This window comes from Marmota monax, unplaced genomic scaffold (genome assembly GCF_021218885.2).
Source record: "Marmota monax isolate L192 unplaced genomic scaffold, Marmota_monax_Labrador192_F-V1.1 WCK01_AAM20220418_F8-fsc00097, whole genome shotgun sequence".
Lineage (NCBI taxonomy): Eukaryota > Metazoa > Chordata > Mammalia > Rodentia > Sciuridae > Marmota > Marmota monax.
In genome coordinates, this window is record NW_026694162.1 from 3374178 (window position 1) to 3396818 (window position 22641).

A 22641-nucleotide genomic window follows, 5' to 3' on the forward strand; every position below is an offset into this window, starting at 1 on the left:
AAAGTATATTAATAATAAATGGATGGAGTTAGAATATCATGCTAAGCAAAGTAAGCCAATCCCAAAAAAACAAAGGGTGAATGTTTTCTCTGATGAGTGGATGCTAATCCATAATGGGGGGCGGGGCATGGGATGAGTGGAGGATTTTTGGATGGGGCAAAGGGGAGCAAGGGAGAGGTATGGGAATAGGAAGGATGGTAGAATGAGACTGATTGCATGAATGGTGTGACTCTACTTTGGGTACAACCAGAGAAGTGAAAAATTCTCCATTTGTGTACAACGAATCGAAGAGCATTCTGCTGTCATGTATAACTGATTAGAATAAATAAATAAATAGTATATTAATAAGAAGTTTAGAAAGAAAACACTAAAGAAATGTTACAAAGCATCTATAATTCCAAGACAACAGTTTTCTAAAATATAACTATGTATTTTACAACAGATACATGGAGGCACATATCACTTAATACATTATACATATTTTCCACATAATTTTAACTTTTTTTTTTTTTTTTTGGTGCTGGGATTTTTGAACCCAGGGACATTCTGCCACTTAGCTACATCCCCAGCCCTTTTTTATTTTTAATTTTGAAACAGGGTCTCTCTTAGTCATCTAGGATAGCCTCAAACTTGTGATCCTTCTGCCTCAGACTACCAACTCTCTGGGTATGCACTGACACCCTACCAGGCTTCAACATTATTTATTTAATGGCTAAATAATATTGATTTATAGATACTGTGTCATAAGATTTGAGCTATCTGTACTTAGTTAATTATGTACAGTGGCATTTTATGTGGAAGTTAGATTCTGTCGTACATATACCAAACATTTTGTATAGTCAGAGTCACTCATGAAAAGGCTTTTACTTACTTAGGAGATGTATTATATCTTTCAGTGAGTCCAGCATAGCAACCTTTTACTTCAATTTCATACTAAATTGCTAGCTCTTGAGCTTAAGAACAAGATGAAATATTTGGCTTCCCTAATTTAAGGACTATGTTGATGAGAATTGCGAATCATGTATAGAGCATGCACAATTGATTCTAGTAAATTAAATCAGTGTTGTGATTCAGTTTTTAACATCTTCAGGTATCTATGTACGTGTTGTATGTCGTGTGTGGGAGATCTTAATTGTAATAACAGTGAAAACTCCTGTCATGACTGAAGGACAAGGACTGTGAGCTTTATATTTGTAGCAAAGCACCAAGGTCAACACTGGGACCATCATGCTGTTTGTCAATGCATTATTTATTAAAGAAATGCAGGAATGCCTGTGAATAAGTAGTTAATAGTAGCAAAAATCATTCAAGGAGCCTTCAATTGTTGAATAAATAAAACACCAGCCATTAGGCACATTTTTAAATAAAATATTTTCTAAGAAAGCTAACAAAAGTATACCCAAATTTCTAATAAGAAAGTTAATTTTAAAGACGCTGTTTAGACTTGATCCTTCTCTTCCCCAAGAATGTCTCATGAATGAATCATATATAATAATAATATATATATATATATATATATATATATATATATATATATATATATATATATTAGGAGGACACAATACCTTTATTTAATTTTTATGTGGTGCTCAAGACCAAACCCAGTGCCTTACACATGCTAGGTGAGCACTCTACCACTGAGCCACAACCCCAGCCTCTGCCTCATGAATCTTTAAAGGAAAAAGTACATAGTAGAGGTAACTTAAACCCCCATTTTTTGAAAAATGAACCACCTTATTTCTGTCTTTAGTATATGGTTGATTGGAGAATATGTTGAGCTTATTTTGCTGTTGAGAATTGATGCAACAATGACTCCTGATGACACTTGGACACAGGTGTTAAATATGTAAGATTTGTGAAAGAAAAAAAATGCAGTCTCACAAATGATTACATAAGTTTTGTGTAAGGTGTGTATAGTGCATATATATAAGTGCTCTATGATAGGATTACATTCCAATAAACCTTTTTTAATGCAATTAATACACCTAATTTGATACATACTAGCTTGGCACTACTATGAATATTACACTATGTATTTTAATACCCTAAGAGTGTTGGTTGGTCCTGACTGACTATGCCTCCCAACCCTAGGCCCAGCCTTACATATTGCTAAGCTGGGTTGTGGAGAGGTGGTGTCAGAATTTAAAGTATGATTTCTATTGAAAAATCACTACATCAAACTTTGGTAAGTTGAAGATTATACATTTACTTATTTTTTTTAGTTGTAGATGGACACAATATTCATTTATTTTTATGTGGTGCTGAGGATCAACCCCAAGGTCTCACGTGGTGCAAGGCAAGTGCTCCACCACTGAGCTACACCCCCAGCCTTATACATTTATTTTTAAATGATTCTGGTCATTCCAAAGAAAGTTAGGTAAATCTCAACTTCTGTAGTGCTCGCAATTACATAAAAAGCATGTTTATATCCACCATTTTAATTAGGTTTAGTTTCCCTATTAAGCTTAAAAATGTGTTAACCCACACCCTGCACCCCCCAAAAATGACTCTATTAGCAAATTTATGCTGATCCATCCCTATTTTCAGATCTACCTCTTAACATTCTCTAGGGCCTGTACTTTGGCTAAATGAACTTGAAGCTCTTGTACTTGCCCTTCCTCCCAAATATCCCACTAGGACCAAAGTTTTAACGAATTTACAGGCTGTATTCTACAAGACCTAACTATTTGCGAACCTCTGGGCGCTCAAAGTAGAAAATGCTGTACATTTGCAGTCTACAGTATAGGGCTCCCATCATCTAGTTGGTTTGTGACCCAGTACATCCGGGTCATTAGGGTTTGATCACCCTTTTACGAATATTGCTTCCTGGTCGCGGTGGACATCACTTCCGGGGCAGCATGGCGGCCACGGAGGATGAGCTTCTTCCTGGTAGCGGTGAGGGAGAGCGGCTGGATTTCCTGCGGGACAGGCACGTGCGGTTCTTCCAGCGCTGCCTTCAGGTCTTGCCGGAGCGCTACTCTTCGCTGGAGACCAGCAGGTAATTCGTGGTTACAGTCTGGAGGGCGTACAGCGCAGCCCGGCCCCTTCGGAAAGACGCAGAGGAGGGGCTGGAATGAGAACTGGGCGTCTGCAGGGGGCTGCACTGCAGTCCAGCGACTCTGACCGCTCCCACCAGTCTCAGGCGGAATTGCAGTCACCCCTGCACCTCCGAAGTACGGCTGAAAGATTTGGAAAGCTCTAAGTGGAAGGTTTTTTGGAATCCTGAATTTCCGTCTTGTTACACAGCCATTTTTTGTTTATTCTGAGCTTCCTTTTCACTCGTTTCCCAGATCCCTTGATTCAGTTTGCTTCGTTATTTATGGTATAAAAGGAAAACACAAAGCTCCTATGCTTCTCTTTCTTCTGTAGTCAGTAACGCGTAATTGGAAGTAAATGTAGTTTTGGTGTGTAGGAGCAGTGGCGAGCCTGTAAGGTATGAGTAGAAATTTACTTTCCAGGAATTGTAAATCCAATGGTAAACAAAAGAGGTGCAGTGTTGCGTGAAACATTTCGTTAAAGTGAATTTGCAATTGCCTTTGGTAAAGTTAGAGTTAGCTAAGGAATGTGATTCACAGTAAAGCTGGGGTTGAGAAAGCGAAAGGAAGAGGTGATACTTGGCTCCGCATTGCTGCGTTTTAAAGTGAGGTTTCAGAACTGCATGGGACTGGATGAGAAGAAACAGATTGGTATTTTGAGTACTGTACTACTAGGTTAGTTTGGGGAATTACAGATTGCTTCTGCACACGTGGTCAAAAAAAAAAAAAAAATATATATATATATATATATATATATATATTTAATTTTTTAAAACTGTTTTTCATCTGGTTAAAATTTACAAATTCATTAAAAGAACTTTTACTTGGTAAAATAAATAAATAAATATATATATATATATATATATATATATATATATATATATATATATATATATTTATTTATGTAGGTAGGTATTGTAATACAGCTAAATAAGACAAGTTCCAGTAAAATTGTATATTACTGTAGAGTTCATGGGAGCGTATAGAAGGGCATGTACCTAATCCATGTTTTCTTAAGAGAGGCCTCTGTGATCACCACTTGACATGTATTTATTAGTTGATTTATTTACTAACTTTCGGTCACACCAAATTGTAAATTCATGAAGGCAGGATTTTTTTCTATCTTGTTTACCTCTACAACACTTTGGGACTGCCCTGTCCCATAAGGGATCCACTAGACACATTTTACTGTTTTGAGTCAATTAAGTCAAAGTTAAAAATCAGTTCCCCTATTCCAGTAACCACCACATTTCAAGTGCTCGGTCACCATATTTGCCATTGGCTGTTGTTTCTTTCTGTTTGAGCAATTTGGATCGTCTCACCAAGACCTGTGAGACTGCATTGCACTGGTGCCTTGAATGGTATCTGACATATAATAAGCAGTAAAGAAATATTTGTTGAATATGTGAGCTGGGCCTAGAAGGATAAACACATTCTTGAAAAGGTATAATGTCATTTATGTTATTTTCTCCATCTGTAGGACTGGCTAGCAGAGCCCATATCTACACCTTAAAAATTGAGATTTCAAGGGCTGGGTTCAATGGTAAGGGTGCTTGCCTAGCATGCATAGGACTCTGGGTTCAATCCCCAACACCATGCACAAAACGAAAGAAATCCAAAACTTAGTCCATTTGGTAGTGATATGAAATGTTTTAAAATGTTAATAGATCAAATTTATGGGGATTGATCTTATGAAAACTCAGAGAATTTGGATAAAAAAAATTATATCTTTTTGTTACATTGTGACTTAAATAGTCCAGCTTTGCTTACTTATAGCTCTGTGGTTACATTTTCAAGATGCCACTATGTTTGATCTATAAAATTCCAGCTTATACAAAACCATGCATGTTGGCATTAAGTTGTGTAATTCTGCTCACAACATAAGTAAAACAGCAAAAATTGCCAGACTTAATAAAATTTTACAGTTTATTTAATAATTTTTAAGTAGGTTCTACACCAAATGTTGTATGTTAGAGAATAGATACCACTGTTGCAATGGTTAAGAGGGATTAATTGTATTCTTTTTATGTTTAGTGTTTTGTCACTTGCATAGAATTTTTTTAATCATTTTTAGTTTTCCTATGCTCACTCAGTAGCCATATTTAAAGGTAACAATGTATCAGATTTTGTAGTTAGTTTTGGTTTTTTAGTTTCTCTTTCCCTGTGTACTGTTTTTACCTTCATTTATCATTAAGGTCTTTTTGTGATGTGTGTGATTCATAATTGCTTTTAAGATGGTTATGAAGAAGCTTTAACCTTTTAAGCAAAGGTGACTGATCACAAAATTTCTACTATGTTAGAGTTTTAAGATGAAAACAATGTATTGGGGAGCTCACAATTCTTACCTAGTATTGCACTTCAATTCTACAAGCATTAATTGAATGACTACTAGGTATCTAGTAACAGGAATACAGTGTTAAGCCAATGACTCAGGTGTTCTCTATTCAGTTATTTTTTGCAGATAAATATGAAACATTGACTTGTAAGGCAAATATTGGACCAGATATTTAGACATTATTTTCTGCCCCTGTATTTTGGAAAAATTATTCCATTTCCTATTTCTTTTAGTATGACAAGAATAAATGATTTTTTACTTTTCTAATGACATTTGCTTCATGAAAATAAGTATAGTGTTTGCTGTTTCATCTGAGGTTTTTCTTTTAACCTTGGAAAAGTGGTAATTTCTAGTTAAGTGACTAACCTCAGATGGTAAGCGTTGTCAATTAACAGCTCTTTTTGTGACTGTAGTTTAGAGTTTTTTGTTGTTTGAGTTATTACCATTTGTACTGGAATAATAAAAATTTGTATAGATAAAGCTTTTTTGACCTAGCTGTTCTTTAGGAAAAGTTTAGGCAGTTTTTATTCTATGACACATTTACAGTCTACCTACTTTTTGTGTATCTTGTGTTTAACCTCTCTGCTGCCCACCATTCTGCAACTACAATATCCTTTCAATTCCTCTCTTATATCCATTATATTACAGTCTAACAGTGTTTCTTTCAAAGCATAATTGTGGGAAGCTCTTTTTTAGTGCCCTAGGGTGCTTATAAAAATGCTGGTTCCTGGTCCCCTCCCCAGATCTACTATGTTAGACATGGGCCTGGGAGTTTGCATCATAACAAGCATCCCAAGTAGTTCTGATGTATGCTGAAGTTTGAGACTATCTGATAGGAGAAAAATGTATTCAGTAGATTATTACAACTGTGCTTCCCAATTCTCATGTGCATATGACTCACCTGAGATGTTGTTAAAATGCAGATTCTAATTGCATAGGTCTGGGTGGTGTCTGAGATGCTGCATTTCCAACAAATTCCCAAGTGCTGCTGATGTTGTTGATCCCTTGGCCACACTTTTGAGTTTCTATATACAATGATGGCAATATTCACAGGGCATAATGGAAGCACCTAACTAGCTCAAGCTGAACAGAGAGGAACTCAGAGAAGGCTTCCTGGAAGAAATAACTCCCATACTAAATTTTGTTAGAGTGTATTCCAGAGTTTTTTGGTGTTTTTGTGATTTGCTTGTGGGTTCCCCCCACCAAAAGATATATTGCAAATGGACAGTAAGAGTTAAGGCAGATAACTGGGTGTTGAGTAGATAACTAATGTTGGTTCAAAATGTAAGGCAAGTGTAGTAGGAATTGAGCCTAAAGAGGTAAACGTGGACCAAATCATTGAAGGCTTTGTGTGCCCTGTCCAGAAATTTGATATCACATGTGAGTAATGGAAACTCACCAAACAGTGGATCTTAATGATTAGAAATGTGCACTTCAGAGTGATCATGTGATTTGAGAATGATAAGTATTTTGGGTGAAACAGGACCAGAACCAGGGATATCAATTGGGAAGCTGTTGCAGTAGTCCAGGAGAGAAGGTGCTGAAATGTGAAATAGGAATAGAAAGTAAGGGATGAAGAAGGAATTGTCATCTCAGGATTCCAGTATTGGAACTATCACCTGGTTTGGAGAAAGGCAGAAAGGAGCAAATTTAGAAAGGAATGATTTCTATATATGTATCATAGAACTTGCTTAAGTTAGGAAGCTTTATTCATTTTTGTGATGAAATCTAGTTCTATACTAGTTTTTAGTAACTTTCTTCTGGAGTAATTAAGATATTTTGCATGTTGAGTAATTCTAACGTTGTGTGACTATACTTAAACATATTTAACAGATGAGTCAGCCATTATAAAGTCTGAATGAATAATGCTTACAATTTTAGAAATCATGCACTATTACAGTAATTCATTTTAAAGTATTGGGGCATCTATGTGCTAGTATTTTAACTTCATGATTGATTTTAATGTGTCCTCTAAAGGCTCTCTACGGACACTGTTATCAGTTTAATGTATGTTTCTTAATGTAGCTGCTTATTTATAATTTTGGAACTCTGCAGTATGACTTAGCCATAGCCCTACCCTGAGACCTATGCTGAAATACAGTCCATCTTGGAGATACCAGTAAAGGAAAGTTAAGGGGTTGTACCAGAAAGGAACAAAGCAAGTGATCCAAAGTTTGGGAAGCTAATCAACATCTATAAATCAGTATTTTCAATATATTTCCAAATTGTCACTCACTGCTCTGGCCTGGCAGCACACTGCTTATATCACTGTGACTAAATTCTTTTTTCCATTACCCAGACTTAATCTTGAAAAATGAGGTCTTTTAGAAATGTTTGGTTCATCTATCCCATCTTTGAATTGATTCAATGGTGAAGCAGATTTTATTTAGGGTGGGAAATGCAACTTTGCTGCCCAGGTAAGATAAACTCTGTGTGTGTGTGTGTGTGTGTGTAAAAATTTCCCAGTAGGAGCAGGGGATGGATGGAATGTGGCTTGCTTGCTTCAGCTTTTCAAGCTACAAACTCAGAGATTCAGTTATAGGAAAAGAAAGGAAGGAAACAAATGTTCTCCAGAAAAAGTAATAAAGTAAAAATAATGTAGTTGACCTGATTTTGGGTGCATGTATTGGCAAGTATTACTCCTCTATACATCCGGACAGAATTAGGTTAACCAGCAGATTTTATGCCAAGTAGCAGTCATTTGGGTACCATTAACCCTATATTATTTCTCTCAGAGGCCTACAGTCAAAAATAAATTTGTATTTCTTACAACTTGTTTAATTCTTTCCCTCACAAATACTTAGGGCTACTTGAGAATTCTGAGATTATCAGAAAAGGAATGCTTTACCAGCTTGTCTCAGAGGGAGGCTGGGCATTTGCTCCAAAGCACCTTCTTGGTTCTGTGTACCAGTCATTAACTGAACATTTCTGATGGGGCCTTACTTCATTTATTTATTCATTTATGTGTTTTAATGGTACATTATAGCTATACCTAATAGTGGAATTCATTGCTAAATACTGGTACATGCATATAACATAATTATAAATTTCATATCTTGCTACTCCCCTTTCTCTCCTCCTCCTTCCACCTGGTGATGGGGACTTAATTTATAAACATAAGCAATTCACTGTAGGTATGTTAATCCCAAAAACTTTAGAGTTTCTACTTAAACCTTCAACCTTGAGTTAAAAATACTGGATTTTTAGGAGCCTTTAATAATTAAGTATGCAAGGTTTTAAGATTCCTTACTACCATATGACTGATTTATTATATTTGATACTTGAATATAAATGAAATGCTTCCAGAAACAAGTAAAACAAAAGATCATTTAACCCTTCAGATAACAGTGTGAATAGAATTTCTCATCCTCAGCATTGTTCACATTTAGGGGTCAGAGAATTCTTTGTTCTTTGGGCCTGTCCTGGGTGTTGGAGGACTTCAGCAGCATCCATGGCCTTTACCCAAAAGATGACAGTAGCATCCTCCTGTAGTTGCTTGATTAGCAGCCTTGCTCTAATAAAGAACCACTGTGAAACCTGGCAGCACATTCAAATCATCTGGGAAGTTGAAAACAAAAATGTGCCCAGACCTTAACTTCCACCTTGAGATTCTGATTTAGTTGTGAAGTGAGGCCTGGACTTTTAGGTTATGTTGTGGTGTTTCAGCCTTTTTTGTTTGTTTAAGCTGATTCTAATGTTCAGAAGTTTTGAGAAGCACCTCTTTGGGGAAGAATACTGCACTGAGACTCAGATTTCCTTTTAATCGATTAACCAAAGCATAGAAATCTAATTTAATCCTTTGGATTTTATTGTCTTCAGTATAAAAATAAAGAAATGGTCTTGATAATTTCTGAAGTTTTTAACTTAGAAAAGAATACCAAGTTGTTTTTATAGCCTTTTGTTTTTTTCAAGGTTCTGTGGTTGGAACCCAGGGTCTGTAGCATGCAGGGCAAACACTAACCATTTAACTATACCCCCGTGGATGTTTTCTTACTATATAGCTTTTACTGACTAAAAGATCTTTGTTTTATCCATTTCCAACCTCAAGTCCTTCATGGTTTTTCAACTTTTATGTCTCTCCTCCTTTTGCTTTTCTCTATAATAATGCTTTAATAAACTATATTATTCAATATCAATTTTATCTAATCATGATTATTTACTTTATGGGTTATACCAAAGCTGAAAACCCTGTTAAAACTGTCAGAGAACATTAATAGTATTTCAGGTCTTTTATTTGTTAACAATAAATATTTTAAGTAATATCACCAGAAAAGTAGAGCTTTTCACATAAAACACTTACGTGATTTTCAAACTCAGTTGCTGTTATGTTAGAGGTTTCCCCAGTGTCCAAAGAATCATTTTGTTTTGGAAAAGAGCCTGCCTTTAGGGGAAAAGGTTGCCAATCAAGGACCTGGAGAAAAGGCTTGTAACACAGTTTGATTAAATATTAAGGTTATTATTATTCCTTTCCCACCATGTTAGGATAGACATCAATAATGATGGTTTCTATTTATTGAGTGCTTGTTGTAGACAGGTAAGCCCAATAACTCTGTGATGTGTAATGATGATTTATATCATTACTGGAAGCTAAAACTTAGGAAAGGTAAAGTATCCTGCTGAGAGTCATGTGACTAGCTATTGGCCAAGTTAGAATTTGAATGTAGCTCATTTGACAGCAGAGTTTGATCGCTGAATTATAGCATAGCACTGTTTGCTACACAAAAGGGATCCACTTCCCTTAATTTAATCCTGATCTTATGCAGGTAAATAACCTTAATTAGATGGATCTCAATGGGTTGTTAGATTCAAATTGATACATTAACAATTTTCTAGTTCGGTATCCAATATATGCTAATAGTTTCTAAATAATATTAGTTTTCCCAAATGTGTATTTTTCTTGAGTATGTCAGTATCCTTGGTTTTAGTTTTTGCCTGTTAGGTTTAGTTGGAATTAAATTATTGTGATTTCTTCTCTTACCTAGTAGATGCCAGCCTTTTTTTTTTTTTTAAACCAGGGATCAGAGAGAGAATTACGCTCTAAAAAGAGATGAATGTTTGCTCATTTCTCTTAAAGTTGGTAATACCATTCTAGATAATTCTATCCTAGATGCATAGTTAATGTATTACATACAGATGGCTTATGGCATGAAGGCTTAATTTTCTCTTGGGACCTTCCCAAAATGTTACAGCATGCATCAGATGGCTTTGGTATACAATATTATGCCAGATAATTTGAAATAAACTTTTATAGAGATATTAAACTGTGGAAATGAGTTAATGGTGCTCAATCAAGCAACATTATAGACTTTCTCAACTTCAAAGGAATTAAATTATGTTAAAAGTAAACACTAATATGCTGACTTTTATACAAAAGCACAAGTTTTAGAGTTCTGATTTAGTGCACAGTCTTGGAGGAGAATGGCATTGCCATATAGTTTTTTATTTTATCAAATAATGTTCCTTGCTGGAAAAATGGAGTTGAAATGCATTTGTATTTAAAGTATTTCTTCTTTTCCAAAATTCATATTTTTTCACAAGGAATCACATTTATAATTGGTATATTCCTTAAGAAGTAAGCCTAAGTTATAAAGCACATTTCCGCTTGGCAAATTAGTAGAAATTGACCTTTTTATACACTTTCCTAACGTTTTTGGCTTATTCATACTAAATCTGCTTAGTCTTCATGTTGTTTATATGCTAGATTCACTTGTGCTTCAATTGAGGATTGGTTTCTTTAGCCCATAAATGGTCCCTTTTTTAAAAAAACTAAAGATTTGACTGATACTATTTAATTATTAAAGGTAAACTATGTGGAGGGGAATTTATCTTATTATTTTACTTTAACAAAGTGAGAGTACTGCTTAAATTGTTTAAATGTTAAATGAGTTCTTTTTTTTTTTTTTTTGAGCCATAAAGAGTTCAGTTGTTTGATAGTTAAGGTGGAATCTTACATTTTTTTCTTTTAGGTTGACAATTGCATTTTTTGCACTCTCCGGGCTGGATATGTTGGACTCCTTAGATGTGGTGAACAAAGATGATATAATAGAGTGGATTTATTCCCTTCAGGTCCTTCCCACAGAAGACAGTGAGTGAGTTTTTAGCATTTTATTTTTAGTGTGACTAGTTGTACCTGACATAACATGTGTTGAACTAGTAAATTTTATATTCACTTATATAATATTAACATATTTTATATACCTGTTTCCCTTGTAATGTGGCATTCCCATTCTGTTGAGATACAACACCTAACAAGTCTAATCAGTAATCTCCGGAGAGAACAATTTAGAGTCGTCAGAGATTAGAGAGTCACAGTTGTAGCTCTGCATTATTTCGTACACTTCCATACTGATGACTGCTTGCCGATTATTTGTATTCAGTGTTTATGTATGATTAATTCTGTAGCATTCACTGTCTTCATTCCTAGCCATTCGTTTTGTCTCTTCAGTGAAAAACTCTGCAAGCAAAAAGTTTTATTTCAGTCTCTGGTCATGTTTAACTAGCATTTTTAAATGGTTTCTTAGAGCTCTTACTTATATGTCATTCATTTTTATACTTCTTAAAACAAAAAAAAATTGATTATCTTTTCAAAATTCCTAATTTACATGATAAACTAAATATACCCATTTTATAAACTCTATTAGATACTCTCTTAAGTATAAAAGAAAAACCCTAACAGATGTAACTTATACATTTTAGAAAGTGTAACTTTAAAATGATCCAACAGTGGCAGAATGCATGCTTAGCTTTTGTGATCTCCAGCACTATATGTGTACCAAAAAAGATTAAGCAAATAAACTTTCAGGAAATCATGCAGTTTGTCACTGGTCACCACTTTACTTGTGGAAGCCAGCATTTATCAATTCAAAATATGATTCATTGATTGAAGTACTTGTATAAATCTCATCCAATGGTCTTTGGAGAAGTAAGCTAAAATTTTATTTAGAAAGAGGTTTGGAGTGGAAATGTGATTCAGTAATAGATTGCTTGCCTAGCATTTGTGAGGCCCTGAGTTTGATTGCAACACTGACCAAAAAAAAAAAAAAAAGAGAGAGAGATGACCTTGAACGTAGCTTGTGGCTTTCTACTCTGTTCTAGAAGTTCATAGCTTTTGTTTTTACATAATTTAAAAAATCAATACATATTTACCAGTTCTTGTTAAAAAATTAAGCATTTAGAACTAGATCTTTCAGAATAATATATAAATAAGTCACTTTCCACCAACTACATGAAGAAGTATATATGATAATTTGGTCAGTAGTTATAGATTTCAACATGTTGGTAAGTTAGATTTACTGAATTTTTTGTTAAGAATACTCAGCTAAATCTATAGAAGAGTTTTGTGATAAATTACAAGATATAGTCCTTAGTTTCTAGGAACCTGTGGCTGAAACCGGTCATACTTAGTAACTTGCATAAAGAAGTAACTTATGGATTTCCATTTTTGCCAGGATTTTTTTTTTTCTACATAGTTTTAAGTGAAAGTCTAGAATTTTTTTTTTTTTTTTAAGTTCAGTGTTACACAGATGTAAGATAGTATTACAAATTCAGCTTGGTTTTTTCCCCCCTAAAATTACATGCCATAATTATAGACTACAGTTTCTTTAATGTATTTTACATAGTGAAGATAAGTAGTTACACTGTAGCACATAAAAAAGCTATTCTGTGACTTTTTATTGAAACATACTTTAGTATTGCTTTTATTTAAAAATCGGCTGATTCTTTCTCTTGAAATAAAGTGACAGTTGTCTCTGTAGCATAATATGGATCATAACATTTTAGTGAGAGAATTTATGCCATTCATTAGTTTCCAGATAATTAGTCACTTACTTGTCATGTTTCCTATCTTCTGAATTTATATTTTCCTCTGATTTTAAAGATTATTTGGTGACTCCATGATTGACCTGGTTTTTGATCTGTTATTTAGTATGTGTTTACTTCCCCCTAGCATTTTATTAGTGAAATGAAGTGGTTTTTGTTGTTGTTGCTTTTTAAAGACTGCATGGTTTTTTTTTTTTCATTTATTTAATCTTTGTTCTAAGAGATTTACTATTATTTAGGTTTGGCATCTGTAGTAATTTTGTTTGTTCCATTTCTATTAGAATAGCTTAAAAAGGGAAAGATGAAAAGTGTTAACAAGAATATCACAAACTGGAACTCTTAGATTGTTGTAGGAGTTTTATAATTACTTTGGAAAACTAGGGCTAGAATGTAGCTCAGTTGTAGAGCTCTTGCCTACCATGTACAAGGACTTGGGTTCAATCACTAGTACTACCAAAAAAGAAAAAAGAAAGGAAACTATTTGGCAGTAGTTATGAACATTATACATCCTGTGACCCAAAATTCCACTCCTAGTATATTCTCAAAGAAATGAAAATATGTTTACCAAAAGGATATGTGCTAGAATGTTTATAGCAATATTTTTCATAAAATCCCTGAGCTAGGAACCATATAAACAACTATCATTGGTGTAATGATAAACTGGCCTCTTCACATAATGCAGTAAGGGAATGAACAACTATAAGCAGTTCTTGAAATGAGTGTCACAAATGTGTTTTGAGAGAAAGTGCGTTGTTTTCTTTTGAATGCTTAAAATCTTTTGAAGTTAGAGTTGCAATTTACTGTGATTTAGAAGACCTATTAGAGAAATTCTATTTCCTGTTGTATTGTCATTTTCATTTGTTCCATCAGTTTGAAGCTCTTTGCTAATTTTTTTCCTTTAAGCATTGCTACTTAAAATATTTGTTATTTCTAGCTGAATTATAAATGCCCAGAGCATTATCTGGCTCCTCAAATATTTTCTCATTCATAAAGCATTTGCAAACTGAGTAAACTCTGCAATTTATAGTCCTTTATTTGTCCTACTTTGTGATGTCACCAAAAAAAAAAAAAAAATTAGGGAATTTAAAAACATAAATGTTACACAAAACCTGGAGATCCCAAAGGAAATTTTGGTCAATTTGACGAAATAAATATTTAGAAATTTTCTGTAGTGAGTTAATAATTTATATAAGTGACAGACATGGAGGAGATTGTGGCTATAACAAAATTAGTAGCCACACCAGGAGGAATTCTTAAAGAGCAAAGAGAAAAAGGCACACCATCCTTTAGAAAATGACAGAACTTACAGCTTGTTAACAGAAGAAGTACAGATAATCAGTAAATACATGAAAAGATGATTAATATAGCTAGAAATTGGGGGTATGCAGATGAAATAATGGTATTACATTATTTTTTACCTACATCAGTTTAGCAAAAGTTTTTAAGAGTTGTCAAAGATGTGGGGTGAAGACACTTTAATGTTCAGTTGGTGGAAATAAAAATTATTACAGAATTTTGAAATGCAGTTTAGCAGTTTAATTCTTTTTTATCCCATCTGACATATTCTCATGTATAGTGGATTGAACGTTGGCCTGATAAGTTCTGTTCACCCAGAACTTCACAATGTAACCTTATTTGGAATAAAAATCTTTGCAAATATAATTATGGTAAAGATCTGGAAATGAGACTAGTGTCTTACAAGAGAAAGAAAAGGGAGATGAAACCAGAGGCGGAGGCTATTTAAGACAGGTGGTTTAGAGTGATGCATCAACAGCTAAGGAATGCCCCCGCCACTAGTCAGAAGACATGAAATGATTTCTCCCTCAAAGCCTCCAGAAGGAAGCAACACTTGATCTTGGATTTCTGGGCTCCACAACTGTGAGAGAATAAATCTTTGTTGCTTAAATCACCAAATTTATGAGAATTTGTTACTAACTTTGGGGAAACTAAGAAGAGTGTTTATTTGATATTTTGTTACAGTAACAAATTAGAAGCAAAATAAATGTTCATCAAAGCAGAACAGTTAACCAGACATGGTGGTGCATTCCTATAATCCCAGCAGCTCAGGAGGCTGAAAGAGGATTGCAAGTTAAAGCCAGCCTTAGCAATTTACGGGGACCAAGACCCTATCTCAAAAAATAAAAAGGGCTAGGTATGTGGCTCAGTGATTAAGTGCCCTGGGGTTCAATCCTTGGTACAAAAAAAGGTGGGGGGGACCATTAAACCATAACTCAGTGAAGAATACTGCATAATAGTAAAATAATTGAGATAGATGTGTATATGTACTGATAAAATTCTGTCCATCATATATAGTCAAATCCTAATTTAAAGCATGCACAAGAGCAGGGGTGGTCAATACATGAAGGATCATGTGAGCCTAGGTGTTTAAGGCCGTCCTGGGCAATATAGAGACCCTGTTTTATTTATTTTTTTTTTATTTTTTTTATTTTTTTTTAAATTTTTTATTGTTGGCTGTTCAAAACATTACATAGTTCTTGATATATCATATTTCACAATTTGATTCAAGTGGGTTATGAGCTCCCATTTTTACCCCATATACAGATTGCAGAATCACATCAGTTACACATCCATTGATTTACATATTGCCATACTAGTGTCTGTTGTATTCTGCTGCCTTTCCTATCCTCTACTATCCCCCCTCCCCTCCCCTCCCCTCCCCTCCCCTCCCCTCTTCTCTCTCTGCTCCCTCTACTGACAATCGTTTGTCCCCCTTATATTATTTTTCCCCTTCCCCTCACTTCCTCTTGTATGTACTTTTGTATAACTCTGAGGGTCTCCTTCCATTTCCATGCATTTTCCCTTCTCTCTCCCTTTCCCTCCCACCTCTCATCCCTGTTTAATGTTAATCTTCTTCTCATGCTCTTCGACCCTACTCTGTTCTTAGTTACTCTCCTTATATCAAAGAAGACATTTGGCATTTGTTTTTTAGGGATTGGCTAGCTTCACTTAGCATAATCTGCTCTAATGCCATCCATTTCCCTGTAAATTCTATGATTTTGTCATTTTTTAATACAGAGTAATACTCCATTGTGTATAAATGCCACATTTTTTTTATCCATTCATCCATTGAAGGGCATCTAGGTTGGTTCTACAGTCTAGCTATTGTTAATTGTGCTGCTATGAACATCGATGTAGCAGTGTCCCTGTAGCATGCTCTTTTTAGGTCTTTAGGGAATAGACCAAGAAGGGGAATAGCTGGGTCAAATGGTGGCTCCATTCCCAGCTTTCCAAGAAATCTCCATACTGCTTTCCAAATTGGCTGCACCAATTTGCAGTCCCACCAGCAATGTACAAGTGTACCCTTTTCCCCACATCCTCGCCAGCACTTGTTGTTGTTTGACTTCATAATGGCTGCCAATCTAACTGGAGTGAGATTGGTATCTTAGGGTGGTTTTGATTTGCATTTCTCTGACTGCTAGAGATGGTGAGCATTTTTTCATGTACTTGTTGATTGATTGTATGTCCTCCTCTGAGAAGTGTCTGTTCAGGTCCTTGGCCCATTTGTTGATTGGGTTGTTTGTTCTCTTATTGTCTAATTTTTTGAGTTCTTTGTATACTCTGGATATTAGGGCTCTATCTGAAGTGTGAGGAGTAAAGATTTGTTCCCAGGATGTAGGCTCTCTATTTACCTCTCTTATTGTATCTTTTGCTGAGAAAAAACTTTTTAGTTTGAGTAAGTCCCATTTGTTGATTCTAGTTATTAACTTTTGTGCTATGGGTGTCCTATTGAGGAATTTGGAGCCCGACCCCACAGTATGTAGATTGTAGCCAACTTTTTCTTCTATCAGACGGTGTGTCTCTGATTTGATATCAAGCTCCTTGATCCATTTTGAATTAACTTTTGTGCATGGCGAGAGAAAGGGATTCAGTTTCATTTTGTTGCATATGGATTTCCAGTTTTCCCAGCACCATTTGTTGAAGATGCTATCCTTCCTCCATTACATGCTTTTAGCCCCTTTATCAAATATAAGGTAGTTGTAGTTTTGTGGATTGGTTTCTGTGTCCTCTATTCTGTACCATTGGTCCACCCGCCTGTTTTGGTACCAGTACCATGCTGTTTTTGTTACTATTGCTCTGTAGTATAGTTTGAAGTCTGGTATCGCTATACCGCCTGATTCACACTTCCTGCTTAGCATTGTTTTTGCTATTCTGGGTCTTTTGTTTTTCGATATGAATTTCATGATTGCTTTCTCTATTTCTACAAGAAATGCCGTTGGGATTTTGATTGGCATTGCATTAAACCTATAGAGAACTTTTGGTAATATCGCCATTTTGATGATGTTAGTTCTGCCTATCCATGAACAGGGTATATTTTTCCATCTTCTAAGATCTTCTTCTATTTCTCTCTTTAGGGTTCTGTAGTTTTCATTGTATAAGTCTTTCACCTCTTTTGTTAGGTTGATTCCCAAGTATTTTATTTTTTTTGAAGATATTGTGAATGGAGTGGTTGTCCTCATTTCCATTTCAGAGGATTTGTCGCTGATATACAGGAATGCCTTTGATTTATGCGTGTTGATTTTATATCCTGCCACTTTGCTGAATTCATTTATTAGCTCTAATAGTTTCTTTGTAGAGCCTTTTGGGTCTGCTAGGTATAGAATCATGTCATCTGCAAATAGTGATAATTTAAGTTCTTCTTTTCCTATTTTGATGCCTTTAATTTCTTTCGTCTGTCTAATTGCTCTGGCCAGTGTTTCGAGAACTATGTTGAACAGAAGTGGTGAGAGAGGGCATCCCTGTCTTGTTCCAGATTTTAGAGGGAATGCCTTCAGTTTTTCTCCATTCAGAATGATGCTAGCCTGAGGCTTAGCATAGATTGCTTTTACAATATTGAGGAATGTTCCTGTTATCCCTAGTTTTTCTAGAGTTTTGAACATAAAGGGATGCTGTACTTTGTCGAATGCTTTTTCCGCATCTATCGAGATGATCATATGATTCTTATTTTTAAGTCTATTGATGTGGTGAATAACATTTATTGATTTCCGTATATTGAACCAGCCTTGCATCCCAGGGATGAATCCTACTTGATCATGGTGCACAATTTTTTTGATAAGTTTTTGTATCCGAGTGGCCAGAATTTTATTGAGGATTTTTGCATCTAGGTTCATTAGAGATATTGGTCTGTAGTTTTCTTTCTTTGAAGTGTCTTTGTCTGGTTTAGGTATCAGGGTGATGTTGGCCTCGTAGAATGAATTTGGAAGTTCTCCCTCTTTTTCTATTTCCCGAAGTAGCTTGAAAAGTATTGGTATTAGTTCCTCTATAAAGGTTTTGTAAAACTCTGCTGTATACCCATCCGGTCCTGGGCTTTTCTTAGTTGGTAGTCTTTTGATGGTTTCTTCTATTTCCTCAATTGATATTGGTCTGTTTAGGTTGTCTATATCCTCCTGACTCAATCTGGGCAGATCATATGACTTAAGAAATTTATCGATGCCTTCACTATCTTCTAATTTATTGGAGTATAAGGATTCAAAATAATTTTTGATTATCTTCTGTATTTCTGAAGTGTCTGTTGTGATATTGCCTCTTTCATCCCGTATGTTAGTAATTTGAGTTCTCTCTCTTCTTCTCTTCGCTAGCATGGCTAAGGGTCTGTCGATTTTGTTTATTTTTTCAAAGAACCAGCTTTTAGTTTTGTCAATTTTTTCAATTGTTTCTTTTGTTTTGATTTCATTAATTTCAGCTCTGATTTTCATTATTTCTTGCCTTCTACTTCTTTTGCTGTTGTTTTGCTCTTCTTTTTCTAGGATTTTGAGATGAAGTATGAGATCATTTATTTGTTGGTTTTTTCTTTTTTTAAGGAATGAACTCCAAGCAATGAATTTTCCTCTTAGAACTGCTTTCAATGTGTCCCATAGATTCCGATATGTTGTGTCTGTGTTTTCATTAATCTCTAAGAATTTTTTAATTTCTTCCTTGATGTCTTCTATAACCCATTGATCATTCAGTAACCTATTGTTCATTCTCCAAGTGATGTATTCTTTTCCCTTCCTTTTTTTATCGTTGATTTTCAGTTCCATTCCATTATGATCAGATAGGATGCATGGTATTATCTCTACTCCTTTATATTGTCTAAGAGTTTCCCTGTGACATAATATATGATCTATTTTTGAGAAGGATCCATGTGCTGCTGAGAAAAAAGTGTAACTGCTTGATGTTGGGTGGTATATTCTATATATGTCAATTAAGTCTAGGTTATTAATTGTGTTATTGAGTTCTATGGTTTCCTTATTCAACTTTTGTTTGGAAGATCTGTCCAGTGGTGATAGAGGTGTGTTGAAGTCTCCCATGATTATTGTATGGTGGTCTATTAGACTCTTGAACTTGAGAAGAGTTTGCTTGATGAACATAGCTGCACCATTGTTTGGGGCATATATATTTATGATTGTTATGTCTTGTTGGTGTATGGTTCCCTTAAGCAGTATGTAGTGTCCATCTTTATCCCTTTTGATTAACTTTGGCTTGAAATCTATTTTATTTGATATGAGTGTGGATACTCCTGCTTGTTTCCGAAGTCCATATGAGTGATATGATTTTTCCCAACCTTTCACCTTCAGCCTATGTATGTCTTTTCCTATCAAATGCGTCTCCTGTAGGCAGCATATTGTTGGGTCTTGTTTTGTGATCCATTCTACTAGCCTGTGTCTCTTGATTGGTGAGTTTAAGCCATTAACATTTAGGGTTATTATTGAGATATGGGTTGTTCTTCCAGCCATATTTGTTTATTTATGTTACTAAACATGGTTTGTTTTCCTCTTTGATTATTTTCCCCCCTTTAGTGTCCTACCTCCCACTGTTGGTTTTCATTGTTATTTTCCATTTCCTCTTCCTGTAATGTTTTGCCAAGGATGTTTTGAAGAGCTGGTTTTCTAGCTGCAAATTCTTTTAACTTTTGTTTACCGTGGAAGGTTTTAATTTCATCTTCCATCCTGAAGCTTAATTTCGCTGGAAACACAATTCTTGGTTGGAACCCATTTTCTTTCAGTGTTTGAAATATGTTATTCCAGGATCTTCTAGCTTTCAGAGTCTGTGTTGAAAGATCAGCTGTTATCCTGATTGGCTTACCCCTAAATGTGATCTGCTTCCTTTCTCTTGTAGCTTTTAAAATTCTCTCCTTATTCTGTATGTTGGGCATCTTCATTATAATGTGTCTAGCTGTGGGTCTCTTATGATTTTGCACATTCGGCGTCCTGTAGGCTTCTAGGATTTGGGGTTCTGTCTCATTCTTCAAGTCTGGGAAGTTTTCTCGTATTATTTCATTGAATAGATTGCTCGTTCCTTTGGTTTGAAACTCTGTCCCTTCCTGTATCCCAATGACTCTTAAATTTGGTCTCTTGATGTTATCCCATATTTCTTGGATGTTCTGCTCATGGTTTCTTAACAGTCTTGCTGAGCTGTCTATGTTCTTTTCAAGTTGAAATACTTTATCTTCATTGTCTGATGTTCTGTCTTCTAAGTGTTCTACTCTGCTGGTAGTATTCTCAATTGAGTTTTTAAGTTGGCTTATTGCTTCCTGCATTTCTAGGATTTCTGTTTGTTTGTTTTTTATAACCTCTATTTCCCTGTATAGTTGATCTTTTGCTTCTTGGATTTGTTTATGTAATTCATTGTTGAAGTGATCTTTCATTGTCTGATTTTGCTGTCTAATGTCTTCCTTGAGACTCCAGATCATCTGAAGCATGTATATCCTGAATTCTTTATCTGACATTCCATCTGCTGCAGCTATTACCTCTTCTAACGTTGAGTTGACCTGCAATGCTTGTGGTCCTTTCTTTCCTTGTCTCTTCATACTGTTCGCGTTCCTTTCTACTTGGTGAAACTGTTGTGCTATTGAATTTTCCCCCTATATATTTATGTTGGTCTTGTATAGTTGCAAAGTCTCCCTCGCAGGCGCGGGCGGCGGCTCTGTCCCTCTGCGGGCTGCTAGGCTTGTTCTGTCGGTGGTCACAGTTCTGTCTACTTTGCAGGCGCAGGCAGTGGCACTGCCCCTCTGCAGGCCTCTGGGGCTGTACTGCCAGTGGGTCGCAGGTCCGCCTACCTTGCAGGCGCGGGGAGACCCTGTTTTAAAAAAAAAAAAAAAGAGAGAGAAAGATGTGTTTTTTTTTTTAATAATCTATGAGTATAAATGTGTAGGAAAACAAAAATGCATACATAGAAAAATTTTGTGGATGGTAGGAAGATGGGCGCAGAGCCAGGATATAGCAAGAGAAGATACTTTAATTTTTTCTATATATTTTCATTGTTTGTGTACAGTGTCTTTTTGTATTTAAAATTTTAAGTTAGAAAAAGCCTTAGCCTGACCTCTCTTCAAAACAACGAAAATTAAACAGGTAGAAACTAAAAAATTATGTGGTTATAGACAAATACTGATTATTTTGCTAATGGCAGAAATGATGTACATTTTAAAATATTTTATCATTTTCATAGCGCTGAAATAATCAGATTTGTTCTTTCACTCACCCAAAAGAGGAAATTAAGAAGCTAAGTACATAGATAACTGCCTAAGACCTTTCTTAAACAGATGTTGAGATAGACTTGAACTGATATCTCAGGCTCCTGACTCGAAGTCTCAGTGCTGTTTTAGTTACTGTTTAAGCATGTAGGTCCCTAGTTGAGACTATTATGTATGACACCTTCAGACATTGTCAATATTTAATCAAAATGAACCCTGGTTTTCACTTAACTCCAGGATTATAAAGATCTTCCTGGCAACCTGGTAATAAGTGTGTGGTTAGACCATTAGAGCATCGGGCCTTCTTATCAACCTCAGGAGAAAGTTTTAGGAAACACAAGGAATCAGGCTAGGAATTGTGTGTTCCCATTAGTATACCTTCTCAAATAGAGATATTTTCCAGAGGAAAATAAAGATATTATCCACAGTAACACAGCTAATTAATGTCAGAAGCAAAACTGGAATGAAATTTCTATTTTCTAGTTCTTTGGTATTTTTATTAAATGCAGTAGATGCTGTTTATTTTTCTATGAGATGCGGATTTTATCATGAGAACTTGGTGTCCTATGGCTTTAAAAGAAAATAAATCTGATATCTTTCATTAGGAAATCCCATAATATATTAGTATTAAGTGATTGGAAATAATAGATAAGCAGTTTGAATATTAAAAGGTAAATGTTCAGTTTTTCTAGTCATGTCTGATGGGACATCCCACAGATCCTTCACAGCCCACATGCAATTCTAAATTCTCAATGTGCTATTTTGTTGAAGGAAATACTTTTAAGTTTTGTCACCTACCTTCTCTTTAATTGATCTGATCCTAAAATTAATCTTTGAATATCTAGAAAATAAGATATGGAAAAATATCATTTTTTAAAACTAATTACCTTATCTGAGTCTGTCTTGCCATTCTTAAACAAGGAGTTGAGTAAGATGTGTCCTCTTACTAAGAAATCTTGGGGCTGTAGCTCAGTGGTAAAGCA

General features: G+C 35.2%; 1 protein-coding gene across 2 annotated transcripts in view; it reads left to right on the forward strand.

Annotated features, from left to right (window-relative positions):
- Positions 1-2826: 2826 nt before the first annotated feature.
- The window catches only part of Pggt1b (protein geranylgeranyltransferase type I subunit beta), a 64122-nt gene continuing 44307 nt past the window's right edge, over positions 2827-22641 (forward strand). The window contains exons 1-2 of one of the 2 annotated variants that reach the window (XM_046465837.2): positions 2829-2998; positions 11337-11455. In XM_046465837.2, the coding sequence (XP_046321793.1) occupies positions 2859-2998; positions 11337-11455 (259 nt within the window). In that variant the 5' untranslated portion in view covers positions 2829-2858. Of the gene's footprint in view, positions 2999-11336; positions 11456-22641 lie in introns of both variants that reach the window. The other variant, XM_058585982.1, reaches the window with a different exon arrangement.